At 47.1% G+C, this 14,089-nt stretch overlaps 1 protein-coding gene across 1 annotated transcript in view; it reads left to right on the forward strand.

The window, feature by feature from the left end:
* LOC137370639 (probable phospholipid-transporting ATPase IM) overlaps positions 1–14,089 on the forward strand; it is a 440,540-nt gene that overhangs the window by 215,664 nt on the left and 210,787 nt on the right. The window contains exon 10 of the mRNA XM_068032731.1: positions 325–483. Coding sequence (XP_067888832.1) covers positions 325–483 — 159 coding nt within the window. The remainder of the gene's footprint in view (positions 1–324; positions 484–14,089) is intronic.

Genomic DNA, 14,089 nt, shown 5'->3' on the forward strand with positions numbered 1-14,089 from the left:
GCCTCTGGAGGTGCCCCTACTGGCACCTCCATGACAAGGATGACCGTCACGTGCATCTCGGCTTTAACTAGAGAGAAGCAAGCAGGCTGCCTCCACCTCCTTCGAGCCACAAGGGGAGCACCGCGTAGAAGTGGTCCAGAGTGAAGGCCACCACATCGGGCAGAGCACTGAGTTGCTTGTTGGGGTTGTGTCACCTGTAAATCCTAAAATTATGTTTCCTCCTCCCCAAGTTTTCATCCCTCTGTCCCAAAATTATTTATCAATGGTAATTATGAACCTATTCAGAAAACATTTAATTACATGTTACTTCTTTTCAAATCCTAGGTGAGGTTAGATGTGAAGCACCCAATAACAGGTTGGACAAATTTAAAGGAACACTTGGCTATAAGGAAAATAAGTATTCTTTGGACAACGAGAAAATACTGCTGCGTGGCTGCACACTGAGGAATACTGAGTGGTGTTATGGACTTGTTATCTTTGCAGGTAAGTGAAAAGCAAGAGGACAGGTTCAGTTGTAATGTGATTTGCAATATCTAGTATTTTCCTGATAAAGTCTTAACTTTGTATGAACAAACTTAAGATATGTTTAGGTGGATGATTCTTTTTATTTATTCATTCATGGGATGTGAGTCCCTGGCAAGACCATCATTTACTGTCCCTGCCTAATTTCCCTTGAGAAGATGATGCTGAGCCGCCTTCTTGACCTGCTACTGGCCTTGTAGTGTAGGTACAGCCACAGTGCTGTAAGGGACGGAGTTCCAGGATTTTGACTCATCAACAGTGAAGGAGCAATGATATAGTTGCAGGTCAGGATGGTGTGTAACTTGGAGGGGAACTTAAAGACTGAGGTGTTCCTATGCGTCTTCTGCAATTGTTTTCTCGGTGGTAGAGGTTGCAGGTTTGGAAGGTGCTGTCGGGGGAGTCTTGGCAAGTTGCTGCACTGTATCTTGTAGATGGTACATGCTGCTGCCACTATGCACCAATGCTGGACAGAGTGAATATTTAAGGTGGGGTATTGATCAAGCAGGCTGCTTTGTCCAGGATGGTGTTGAGCTTCTTGACTAAAATAAAAATAGAAAGTGCTGGAAATTCAGAAGTTCTGATGAAAGGTCACAGACCTGAAACATCAACTGTCCTTCTCTCTCCGCAGATGCTGCCTGACCTGCTGAGTATTTCCAGCACTTTCTGTTTTTATTTCAGATTTCCAGCATCTGCAGTATTTTGCTTTTATTTGAGCTTCTTGGCTGTTGGAGCTGCACTCATCCAGGTAATTGGAAAGCATTCCATTTCACAACTGACTTTTGCCTTGTAGGTGGTGGTCAGGCTTTGGGGAATCATAGAAACCTATAAAATTCCAACAGGACTTGACAGGGTAGATGCAGGAAGGATGTTCCCTATGGTGGGGGAGCCCAGAACCAGGGGTCATAGTCTAAGGATACAGGGTAAACCTTTCAGGATTGAGATGAGGAGAAATTTCTTCACCCAGAGAATGGTGAGTCTGTGAAATTCGCTACCACAGATAGCAGTTGAGGCCAAAACATTGAATGTTTTCAAAAAGGAGTAAGATATAGCTCTTGGGTCTAAAGGGATCAAAGGGTATGGGGCGAACGCCGGAACAGATTACTGAGTTGGATGATCAGCCATGATCATAATGAATGGCAGAGCAGGCTCGAAGGACCAAATGGCCTACTCCTGCTCCTATTTTCTATTTTTCCATGTTTCTGTTGCATAGTTTCAGATGATGCAACCTTCCTTTCAGCTTTCCGAAAGGACCGTTTCCTCTGTGATATCACTCCTCCGTCACCCCCAACACTCTCTCCCTTTCCTATGGCACCTTTCCAAGTGCAGGAGATGCATCATCTGCCCTTTTACCCACTCCCTTCTCACTGTCTAAGGCCCCAAATACTCCTTCCAGGTGAAACAGCAGCTGAAATGTAACAGCTTTTTGCGTGGTTCAGGCCCTTAATTGGCTGCAGTCTGGGCTTTTGCCTCCCTGCGGCAGGAAGTCCCACCTCCAAGAGTTGCTGGACAGTCAGAGGGTCGGAAGTTCTTCAGTCCCAGTAGCGCCACTGGGAGTGGTGGTCAATGCTGGAAATGCACCCTGAGAGAGGAGGAATATGGACATCAGCCTCCGAGAAGGTAAGTGGGGTCGGGCCTTGCTGAGGACCATCGGTTTGGCCCTGGCGAGGAGTGGGGGTGGGGGGGCCGACATCGGAGTGTAGGACAGAGGGGTTGTTTCAGTGCCGGGCAGCCTCCTTCAGTGCCAAAGTGCCCATCTGCTGCTGGTAAAATACCAGCAGTGGCGGGAAGAGGCCCTTAAGTGGCCATTAATCCTGCCGCTCACACCTCCTCCAGACATATCTTTTGTTTCTTCATGTCCCATTACCACTCCCTTTGGCCTTGCACTATGAAACGATTTGTCATGTAATTTCTCCTGCCCTCCACCCTGTCACTGACCCTCCCTTTTGTTCTTTTCCCCATTCTCCTGCCCTTCTAACTTTTCACAGTTCTCATGGAAGGTCACAGACCCGAAATGTTAAATCTGTTTTTCTCTCCACAGATACCACCAGTCATGCTGAATATTTCCAACATTCTGTTTTTATTTCAGATTTCCAGCAACTGCAGTAACTTGCTATTGTAAAAGAGTCTCTATATTGGCTAGTTTTTAAAATATTAATGCAGACACCTGGTATTACCAAACTAAAGCTCTCCATACAATAGATGCAGCTTTATAACTGTAATATTAGCTCTAATGCCAGTGTTAACATAGTGTTTAAAAAAATGTTGTCCGAAGATTAAAAAAAGCATTTCTAATTACTTTGCTCCATTCAAAAATTTTAAACTTTTTAATCTGTTTTGTTCTTCCTGCTGAATCCAACTATTCATTGTAGAGGTGGGGATAACTCCCACAAAATTTGCCTCTGATTGGCTGAGAAACAACTACAAAGGATATTTTTCTGTCAATTGAAAGCCAAATGTGGATCAACTCAATATGTGACATATAGAAAGATGTAAATTCCCAGCCTCTGACCTGCTCTTGTAGCCATGGTACTTATATGGCTGCTCCAGTTCAGTTTCTAATCAATGGTAACCCCCAGGATGTTGATAGTGGGGGATTCAACAATGGTAATGCCATTGAATGTCAAGGGGAGATGGTTAGATTCTCTCTTGTTTGAGATGGTCATTGCCTGGCACTTGTGTGGCACAAATGTTACTTGCCACTTAACAGCCCAAGCCCAGATATTGTCCAGGTCTTGCTGCATTTCTACACGGACTGCTTCAGTGTCTGAGGAGTCGCGAATGGTGCTGAACATTGTGCAATCATCAGCGAACATCCCCACTTCTGACCTTATGATGAAGTAGCTGAAGATGGTTGTGCATAGGATACTACCCTGAGGAACTCCTGCAGTGATGTCCCGGAGCTGAGATGACTGACCTCCAACAATCACAACCATCTTCGTTTGCGCTATGTACAACTCTAACCAGCGGAGAATCTTCCCCCTGATTGCTGCCTTGATGTCAAGGGCAGTCACCTCTTGAGTTCAGCTCTTTTGTCCATGTTTGAACCAAGGCTGTAATGAGGTCAGGAGTTGAGTGGCCCTGGCGGAACCCAAACTGAGCGTCAGTGAGCAGGTTATTGCTAAGCAAGTGTCACTTGATAGCACTGTCGACGACACTTTCCATCATTTTACTGATGATTGAGAGTAGACTGATGGGGCGGTAATTGCCAGCTGTATTTGTCTGGATTAGCTTTGTCCCCTTAAGAGCTGCCGGCCCGCTGATTTGTTGGCAGCTCCATTAGGCGGGACTTCCTGCCTAAAGGAGGTGGAAATCCTGCCCAAGACCAATTAAGGGCCTGGTGAGCGAATAATCCTGGCGTGTCTCCCCAGGCCCAGCAGAAGCGGGCTCATCACTGACTTTTTGGCCGGTGGGCGGGGCCTCCCGCTCAACATAAAATCCCAGCAATAGGGTGTTGAAATATAACGCTGAATTTTGAGGCCTCCCTTCTGCTGGAAATGTTGTGGATTTGGCCAGTGTAGTGTTAATAGTTTTTTTTATTCGCACATGGGATGTGGGCATCACTGGCTAGGCCAAAATTTATTGCCCATCCCTAATTGCCCTTGAACTGAGTGGGTTGCTTGGACATTTCAGAGGGCATTTAAGAGTCAGCCACATTGCTGTGGGTCTGGAGGCACATGTAGGCCAGACCAAGTAAGGATTGCAGAGTTCCTTTCCTAAAGGACATTAGTGATGTAGATGGGTTTTTACAACAATTGACAATGGTTTCATGGTCACCATTAGACTAGCTTTAAATTTCAGATTTATTCTTAATTGAACTCAAATTTCGCCAACGATCATGGTGGAATTTGAACCCATGTTCCCGCAGCATTAGCAAGGGCCTCTGGATAACTAGTCCAGTGACAGTACCACTACACCAACATCTTTCCCATAGACCAAAATGCAAGCAGCCATGAAAGGTTTTTTTATTAAAAACTCGGGGAGGAATTGAACCTCACCACTCCCATTTTTGGACAAAATAGCATATGGGGAAGAATGAATTTTGGGGTGTGATCACTCACACCCAGCCTTCTCCAGATGTGTGCCGGCTGCCAAACTGGGTGCCTTGAACATGAAAATAAGTGTCCAAAGGCCTTTAGAACCTGAATCAAAATTTTTAAAGATCTGCACCTCACATGTTGCACTAAAGTTTTCTGACTCTACAGTGGTCGATCTAACATTCCTAAAGGCACCACTGGAGGCTACCTATAAAATGTATGTAGCATTTTTATACTTAAATTTCTGTGGAGCCTGGAGGACCAGGAGTGCCCCATGGGTCTGCATGACATTAGAGCCCCGCCAGTTTTCCCGAGGCCTCAACCAGTTGTCATGCAGACACCCACCTACCAAGAATGAGGCATATTAGTTTCTTCATATGAGCATTGATTTTAAGCTGTTGCTGGAGTGAAGAAATGACTTGTTATAGAGATCACCAGACCTTTGACTGGAGGACATTTGCATACTAAGAGATGGTGCTTATGGAGACAAAGAACTACTGCCTGGACCAGTGAACCCAGATGGATTTTGATCACCAAACATTGAAGGTGTAAGGAAGCGCATTCCAGCGTCTGCTAGAATGATACAATCCACAAGGACAGGACTGGTTAAACCAGCTGGTCACATGACTAACTGGCCGGTCCAGATTTTTGAATGAGACCCCGGACAGTTTGAATTGAGACGAGAGTTTCCAACTGAACCTGGATCAAGCAAGCCTGTCTCCTGGCTGTCTCTCTCTAGCTTTCTCCCAAGCCACTGGACCCACAGAAGACACATAAACCTCAAGAGAGAAAAGACTCCGACATCGAAACAAGTTGAAGCGTGCACTGGGCCCCAACGAATTGCGGGACTTACCAGCAACCAAAGACTCCACGTTGTCATACAATTGGAGCAGTGAACAGGGATTCACTGAGGGGGAGCTAAAACACGATGTTTCTAAAATTACACCCTGTTACGGTTAAACCAGGCAAATGCAGAGAGGGAACCCCTGGACCCCTTCTCATCTGTTCGTAACACAGCTAACTGCTTCAAGAGGAGCAATTTGCATCTGTAGTTCTTCAATTCTACACAGGTGAAAGCTGAGGCCCAATTTCCAGCAAGCCTCAGGCACACATCCCAGTCATGGCACCCATTTTGTGCTGCTTTCAGGTGTTGATCCGATTCCTCTGCCTCTAGTCATACTTTGGTAATGGTGGAACATATATATGTTTTAAAAAATAATTTTCGTATCTGTTTGTCTCAAATGTTCCTAGAATTTCTTTTGCTTTAGTAGGAAACTTTGGGAAATTGTTGCAAAGAATCCCTCTTCCCTTGCATGGCCTCACCTTGTTAATGCCAGGTATTGAGAGTTGTACAAATATGTAACAATGTTCTCTTCCAGGGGAAGGTGGGAAAGAAACAATTGTAGGGGATCAACTAGTAGTGTCGAAGAGATAGAATAATCTCATGAACTCTGAATGGAGCAACTTTAGTGGGTTTAATGGCCTTTTCTCGTTCTGGATTTTTGTATGTTCTTTGCACTAAGGTTGTGAAATGCCACTGTCGTTAGCACTGAAGCAAATCCTGTTATTTCAGTGGTAGAGCTCACAATATATCAGTTTTGGGATGGAACAACAATTTTCAATTATGTAACATGCCTTTCATACGTTGCAAATGAAAACACAGGTTATGCCATTTTACAAGGCAGTAGACAATGTTTAAATATCTAATGGTGGAAAGATTAGGAAAAGAGGAATTGGGAGGAAAAAGCACAATTGAACAATAGTGTGTTATCGAGACTTGCGAAGCAAGAGAGGTAAATAATAAGGCAAAGTAGCTGGGGAGGAGAGAGCCCCAATTTTGGTGTATAATGGTTGAAAGAGCATCTATTGATGGAGCAGAGTAAACATCCATTCAGGGACGGAACAATATTGCTGAAGCTGAAGGTATGTGCAGGGATTTATAGCTGGAAATTGAAGACAAATATAAGCTCAAAAAGTCAATTCACTGGAAGGCAGGGTAGGTTAGCGAGGACTGGGGTGTGATGCAGAAATGAGCCTTGCATCATTAGGGGTCCCAAAATTGTAACTTTTGAGCACCACTTAAAGCTAGCCTGCACTGCTTAAAGCTAGCCTGTACCTCTTAAAGGTGAGTTACATTGGGGCTGCAGCTGGTGCTGGGAGTCATGTAGGAACTGAATGTATCTTGGAAAACAGGATAGGAGAGAGTGAACTCCAAGGTTTTCAGACACTACACTGGAGGTCTTGGTGGAGGAGGTAGAAAGGAGGCAAGATGTTCTGTATCCAGAGAGAAACAAGAGACTCCTCAGACACATGGTCAAAAGGCAGTGGGAACCGATGGCCATGGAGGTAAATACAAGGAGTCAAGACCTGAGAACCTTGATGCAATGCCACAAGAAGTTATCGGCCTCACACAGGTGGTTAAGGTCAGTGAATGCATTCTCGAATGCCATATCCTGCCAACAGCACCACTAGTTTCAGCCGCTGCTCAATGCATCACACCTCCATCACTCACCTACCAACAATCCCTATCAATCTTGACTCAAACCTATCATTCATATGCTTCACCTTACCCTCATACATTTATCACTGCTGCAAGTGTCACACCCACATCTCGCACCTTGTACGCACTGCTAGTGATTGAACCATAACAGCCACATCACCTAAACAGATTGCTTAACACTCACAGATGAAATTTCCTCTCTCTTACAGGAAATGCTGGCGCACAACTAGAAGCTAACCAGAGGAGGACAGGCACACCTGCAAATCCTTACCCCCGGGATGAAACGGTGCTGGCCACTGCTGGAACAACCATTGCTGAGGTTGTGGCCAGTGCCAGGGCTCAAACCATTGAGGATGGCAATATCTTCATAGCTAATCCTGCTCATCCCATATCTCTTCTGATGTACAAGTTGAAGATGGTTTAAGGACGAGCCTCTTACTTTCCCCCATCCCCTCACCAGAACCAGGTCTTCTTCCGGGAGGCTGCAGATGGTCAGCAATGATCTCACAAAAGCCTGAGCCTCCTGAAGCACTGTTTCTCTGTCATGTTGAAGAAGCTCACCCTTCATCTGTATACCCTGTGCTGGGGGTATCGCCTCCTTCCAGCAGAGCTCTGTATCAATTCTCTCTGTCCCATGGAGCGCAGAGCTTAAAGGGAACCATGGTGGTAATAAAGCAAGCCGTTGCAATGCTCAAGATGCATTTCAGGTGCCTCGATATATCTGGAGGTGCCCTTCAGTCTGCCCCTTCAAATGTCTCCAGGTGGTTGTGGTCTGCTCTGCCATGTACAACATGGTGCTGCAGAGAGGGGTGGAGTTGCACGAAGAGGAAGGTGAAGATGATCGGCATCCTCCTCTTTCCAGGAGGAAGAGGAACCAAATGTGACCATTGCGCATGGAGTGACTCAACTGACTGCCAGAGGAGCCAGCAATGGCCTCGTTCAGGCACGCTTTACCTAATCTGAGGTCATGAGGGCATATGACAGTACTATCAGAAACCGTGTGGCCACCCAACCCTCCCCGCCCCACTCTCCCCAAATACAATTAATTCCAACAGTCAACAATCCAGCTATCACATTCATACCCTTTCCTCCTCAAAAAAACCTGATCATACCATTCACTTGAAGGTTACTGTTGAATGGGGGATGCAATGATTTAGAAGTCAGGAGAATGACGAGTTCAAATACGATCTTTCATTCATTGAAATAAACATTAATATAATGCTGTCAACATTGTTATGCACACCTAAGTGAATCCCCTTGTGCAACTAATAAGTCTTCTCATCTTCTTATTACACCTTTTGTGTTGCAGCCTCGATGGCGTCAGCAGAGCTGGAGGCAGGCTACTCATTTCCCTGCTGTGACAAATAAGATGTCCGTGGTGGATGTCGTCTTGGTTTTGACACCATGAAGGCCCTGCCAAAGACTGCCCCAGCTGCATCTGTATAGGGGCAGACTCGGTCATTGGGGCTCGAGACAGCATGTGTGGCCCTGTCTGACATGGTAAGGGGCAAGGGATGAGAAGTGGGAGCATCTTGAGAAGAGTCTCCACTGTCATGTGCCCTTTCTGCGTCTTCCTTCTCATGGTCCACCTGCACTTTCCTGCTAGCCCAGAGCTGCCGAGCACATGGCTGCATGTTAGTGAGGTGTTGAGCTGCCAAGGTGAGGCTTTGCTCCATCCTGTTTAAAGTGGAAGACTGAGTGTGCAGGCCATTGGTCAGGACCAACATGCACTCGCCTTACCACGTTTGATGTTCCATGCAGGTGGCCACTCTCTATATGGAGATGGACATCAGCATAAATGCCTGAGTCATCATGGAACTCATGCTGGAGATAAGACTCCTCCAATCTCACTCCAAGGGTATGCAATGCCTCTGGAAATGCTGACAGAAGTGCATACTTTCCTACTGCTGCACCACAAGTTCCCTTTTTGTGGAACTTGCAGTGTCCTGCAGCCTCCAGTGGGGACTCTCCAATGCTGTCCTGTCTCCAGCACCTGCTCCTACTCACTTGTGATGTGCGCCTCACCATGTGACAACCTAGCTATCTCTACTCCTGTACCCACCAAGGTGCATGTATCTGTGCTGATGGAGGGTGTGCATGAGTCTTGTGATGGTGCATCCTCAGAGTGCTAGCCCTCCCCTGAAGACTCCTCCTGCAGCAGCTCTGCCGATCACCTTTGAAGAACCTGTGGGAGCTCAAAGATATGTTAGCACTGACATGAGGAACGGGTTCAAAATCGACGTAGTGCATAACATCATATTTCAGTTAGCAGTGACATCAATTCTGAGTGACTGTTAAGTGCCAAGTGGCAGTGTGATATTACTGCTGTCACCTGGTCCATCTCTCCATCGTCTAAGCCTAATTAGCCTAATGTGTGTGCCACCAAGCCGATCTCCAAGACATCTTCCTCCAATACAGTCAGGGTGGCTATGGCTGCAGGTCCAACCCTGCTTCTCTGCCTCTCCCTGGAGTTGTGTGCTCTCTTCAGCAGTGGGACAAAGCAGAGAGTTATGAGTGTGAGAAGAGAAATGTGTGTTGAGGATGAAATGCGAACATTTGTGGACGGTGACTGTGAGGGATGGGTGCGAAGTGGCAAGAGGATGAGGATGAGGGTGAGTATTGGCTGTTCAAATGGAGGTTTCAGGAGATGCCTGGAGAGATAGGAAAGTGTGGAACTGCAAGGTGTATCAGTCAAAGGAATGCTGTGCGGGAGAATGCTAGGCAAGTCAGTAAGTGTTGGATGCCATCTGAAAATGGTATGCCACTCACCTTTCCTGACTTAATGAGGTCATTAAACCTTTTCTGATACTGTATCCAGATCCTGGGCAGCACACTCCTGCTGCTGACAGCCTCTGCAACTTCCAGTCACGCCTGTTTGGGCGGCTAGCCTTTTCCTCCCATCCAGAGGAAAGAGCACATCCCTTCTGTCTCTCACCGCCTCCACTATAACCTCCAGAGAAGAATCAGAGAACCAGAGGGGCAGCCTTCCCACATCTTCCTTCCATGTCCTTGCCTCCACTAGCCTTCAGAAGCAAGGTTTCTTGCTACCACTCTGACCTCTGCCGGGGTCCCTTAAATAGAAGTCCTTCCTTAACAGAGTGCGGGTCATCATCACACCCACACTCTGTGATTGATTTTTTAAAAAATTCATTCATGGGATGTGGGCATCGCTGACCAGGCCAGCAATTATTGCCCATCCCTAATTGGCTTTGAGAAGGTGGTGGTGAGCTGCCTTCTTGAACCACTGCAGTCCGTGTGGGGTAGGTACACCCACAGTGCTGTTAGGAAGCGAGTTCCAGGATTTTGACCCAGCAGCAGTGAAGGAACGGTGATATAGTTCCAAGTCAGGATGGTGTGTAACTTGGGGGGGGAACTTGCAGGTGGTGATGTTCCCATGCATTTGCTGCCCTTGTCCTTCTAGTTGGTAGAGGTCGCGGGTTTGGAAGGTGCTGTCTAACGAGCCTTGGTGCATTGCTGCAGTGCATCTTGTAGATGGTACACTCTGCTGCCACTGTGTGTCCTGGTAGAGGGAGTGAATGTTTGTAGATGGTGTGCCAATCAAGCGGGCTGCTTTGTCCTGGATGGTGTCGAGCTTCTTGAGTGTTGTTGGAGCTGCACCCATCCAGGCAAATGGAGAGTATTCCATCACACTCCTGACTTGTGCCTTGTAGATGGTGGACAGGCTTTGGGGAGTCAGGAGGTGAGTTACTCGCCTCAGTATTCCTAGCCTCTGACCTGCTCTTGTAGCCACGGTATTTATATGGCTTGGCCATGTGAGCCGCATGGAAGGTGGCAGGATCCCCAAAGACACATTGTACAGCGAGCTCGCCACTGGTATCAGACGCACCCGCCGTCCATGTCTCCACTTTAAAGACGTCTGCAAACGCGACATGAAATCCTGTGACATTGATCACAAGTCGTGGGAGTCAGTTGCCAGCGTTCGCCAGAGCTGGCGGGCAGCCATAAAGACGGGGCTAAAGTGTGGCGAGTCGAAGAGACTTAGTAGTTGGCAGGAAAAAAGACAGAGGCGCAAGGGGAGAGCCAATTGTGTAACAGCCCAGACAAACAAATTTCTCTGCAGCACCTGTGGAAGAGCCTGTCACTCTAGAATTGGACTTTATAGCCACTCCAGGCGCTGCTTCACAAACCACTGATCACCTCCAGGCGCTTATCCATTGTCTCTTGAGATAAGGAGGCCAAAGAAGTATTAAAATGGCTACTCCAGTTCAGTTTCTGGTCAATGGTAGCCCCTAGGATGTTGATAGTGGGGGATTCAGTGATGGTAATGCCATTGAATGTCAAAGGGAGATGGTTAGATTCTCTCTTGTTGGAGATGGTCATTGCCTGGCACTTGTGTGGCGCGAATGTTACTTGCCACTTATCAACCCAAGCCTGGATATTTTCCAGGTCTTGCTGCATTTCTACACGGACTGCTTCAGTATCTGAGGAGTCACGCATGGTGCTGAACATTGTGCAATCATCAGCGAATATCCCCACTTCTGACCTTATGATGGAAGGAACCTCGTTGATGAAGCAGCTGAAGATGTTTGGGCCCAGGACACTACCCTGAGGTACTCCTGCAGTGATGTCCTGGAGCTCAGATGATTGACCTCCAACAACCACAACCATCTTCCTTTGCACTCGGTATGACAGGAGCCAGGTATGACTCCATTGGGACCCGGAAATGGGATGCTAATGCTGTTGCTCAGTTAAATGCCCACTGACAGATCAAGTAGGTTCCCAATACCTGTTGTGTGTGGGTCTGTTAAGATAAAATTTTGCCCTTGATTTCACACTTGCAGCCACCAGCTCAGATACTGATAGCTTAAAGGACAGATTTGAGGCAGGTTCTGCACATGGTGAGACACTGGATATGAAAGTGCTGCAGCCACATGGCTGTTGGCAAGGCTCGTCCAGCTGCCAGTTTGCTGCAGGGCAGAGTCACACACAGGCTCCGTTACAGAGGGCTCAGAGGAGGACTTCAGTGGGGCAGCCGACAGAAAAGCATTGTTGGCTGTGCACAACAAAATGCTTGGTACATTGGGAAACCTGCCAGAAAGCCTACATTCAGTGTCAAGGAGCATGGAGGACTCCATCACCAACTTAGCACAGAGCTTTAAACAAAGAACAGTACAGCACAGGAACAGGCCATTCGGCCCTCCAAGCCTGCGCCGATCTTGATGCCTGCCTAAACTAAAACCTTTTGAACTTCCGGGGCCCATATCCCTCTATTCCCTTCCTATTCATGTATTTGTCAAGATGTCTCTTAAACGTCGCTATCGTATCTGCTTCCACCACCTCCCCTGGCAGCACGTTCCAGGCACTCACCACCCTCTGTCTAAAAAACTTGCCTCGCACATCCCCTCTAAACTTTGCCTCTCACACCTTAAACATATGTCCCCTAGTAACTGACTCTTCCACCCTGGGAAAAAGCTTCTGACTATCCACTCTGTCCATGCCTCTCATAACTTTGTAAACCTCTATCATGTTGCCCCTCCACCTCCGTCGTTCCAGTGAAAACAATCCGAGTTTTTCCAACCTCTCCTCATAGCTAATGCCCTCCAGACCAGGCAACATCCTGGTAAACCTCCTCTGTACCCTCTCCAAAGCCTCCACGTCCTTCTGGTAGTGTGGTGACCAGAATTGCATGCAATATTCTGGGTGTGGCCCAACTAAGGTTCTGTACAGCTGCAACTTGACTTACCAATTTTTATACTCTATGCCCTGACCGATGAAGGCAAGCATGCCGTATGCCTTCTTGACTACCTTATCCATCTGCGTTGCCACTTTCAGTGACCTGTGGACCTGTCCGCCCAGATCTCTCTGCCTGTCAATACTCCTAAGGGTTCTGCCATTTACTGTATACTTCCCACCTGCATTAGACCTTCCAAAATGCATTACCTCACATTTGTCCGGATTAAGCTCCATCTGCCATTTCTCCGCCCAAATCTCCAACCGATCTATATCCTGCTGTATCCTCTGACAATCCTCATCATTATCCGCAACTCCACCAACCTTTGTGTCGTCCGCAAACTTACTAATCAGATCAGCTACATTTTCCTCTAAATCATTTATATCTACTACAAACAGCAAAGGTCCCAGCACTGATCCCTGCGGAACATCACTAGTCACATCCCTCCATTCAGAAAAACACCCATCCACTGATACCCTCTGTCTTCTATGACCAAGCCAGTTCTGTATCCATCTTGCCAGGTCACCTCTGATCCCGTGTGACTTCACCTTTTGTACCAGTCTGCCATGCGGGACCTTGACAAAGGCTTTACTAAAGTCCATATAGATAACATCCACTGCCCTTCCTTCATCAATCATCTTCGTCACTTCCTCAAAAAACTCAATCAAATTAGTAAGACATGTCTTTCCACAAGACCTGGACAACATTCATGCTTGGGCTGATAAGTGGCAAGTCACATTCGCACCACACAAGTGCCAGGCAATGAACATCTCCAACAAGAGAATCTAACCATCTCCCTTTGACATTCAACGGCATTACCATTGTTGAACCCCCACTATCAACATCCTGGGGGTTACCATTGACCAGAAACTTAAGTGGACCATCCACATTAATACTGCGGTTACAAGATCAGGTCAGAGGCTGGGAATTCTGTGGCTAGTAACTCACCTCCTGACTCCCAAATGCCTGTCCACTATCTATAAGGCACAGTTAGGAGTGTGATGAAATACTCTCCATTTGCCTGAATGAGTCCAGTTCCAACACCACCAAAGAAGCTCAACATCCAGGGCAAAGCAGCCCGCTTGATTGGCATCCCATCCACCATCTTATTCATTAACTCCCTCCACCACTGACGCACAGTGGCAGCAGTGTGTACCATCTACAAGTTGCACTGCAGCAACTCACCAAGGCTCCTTCGACAGTACCTTCTAAACCTGTTGCATTTAGCACTTAGAAGGACAAGGGCAGCAGGAATGTGGGAGCACCACCATCTGCATGTTCCCCTCCAAGTCACACACCATCCTGACTTGAAAATATACCACTGCTCCTTCACTGTATCTG

This window comes from Heterodontus francisci, chromosome 1 (assembly GCF_036365525.1).
Source record: "Heterodontus francisci isolate sHetFra1 chromosome 1, sHetFra1.hap1, whole genome shotgun sequence".
NCBI lineage: Eukaryota > Metazoa > Chordata > Chondrichthyes > Heterodontiformes > Heterodontidae > Heterodontus > Heterodontus francisci.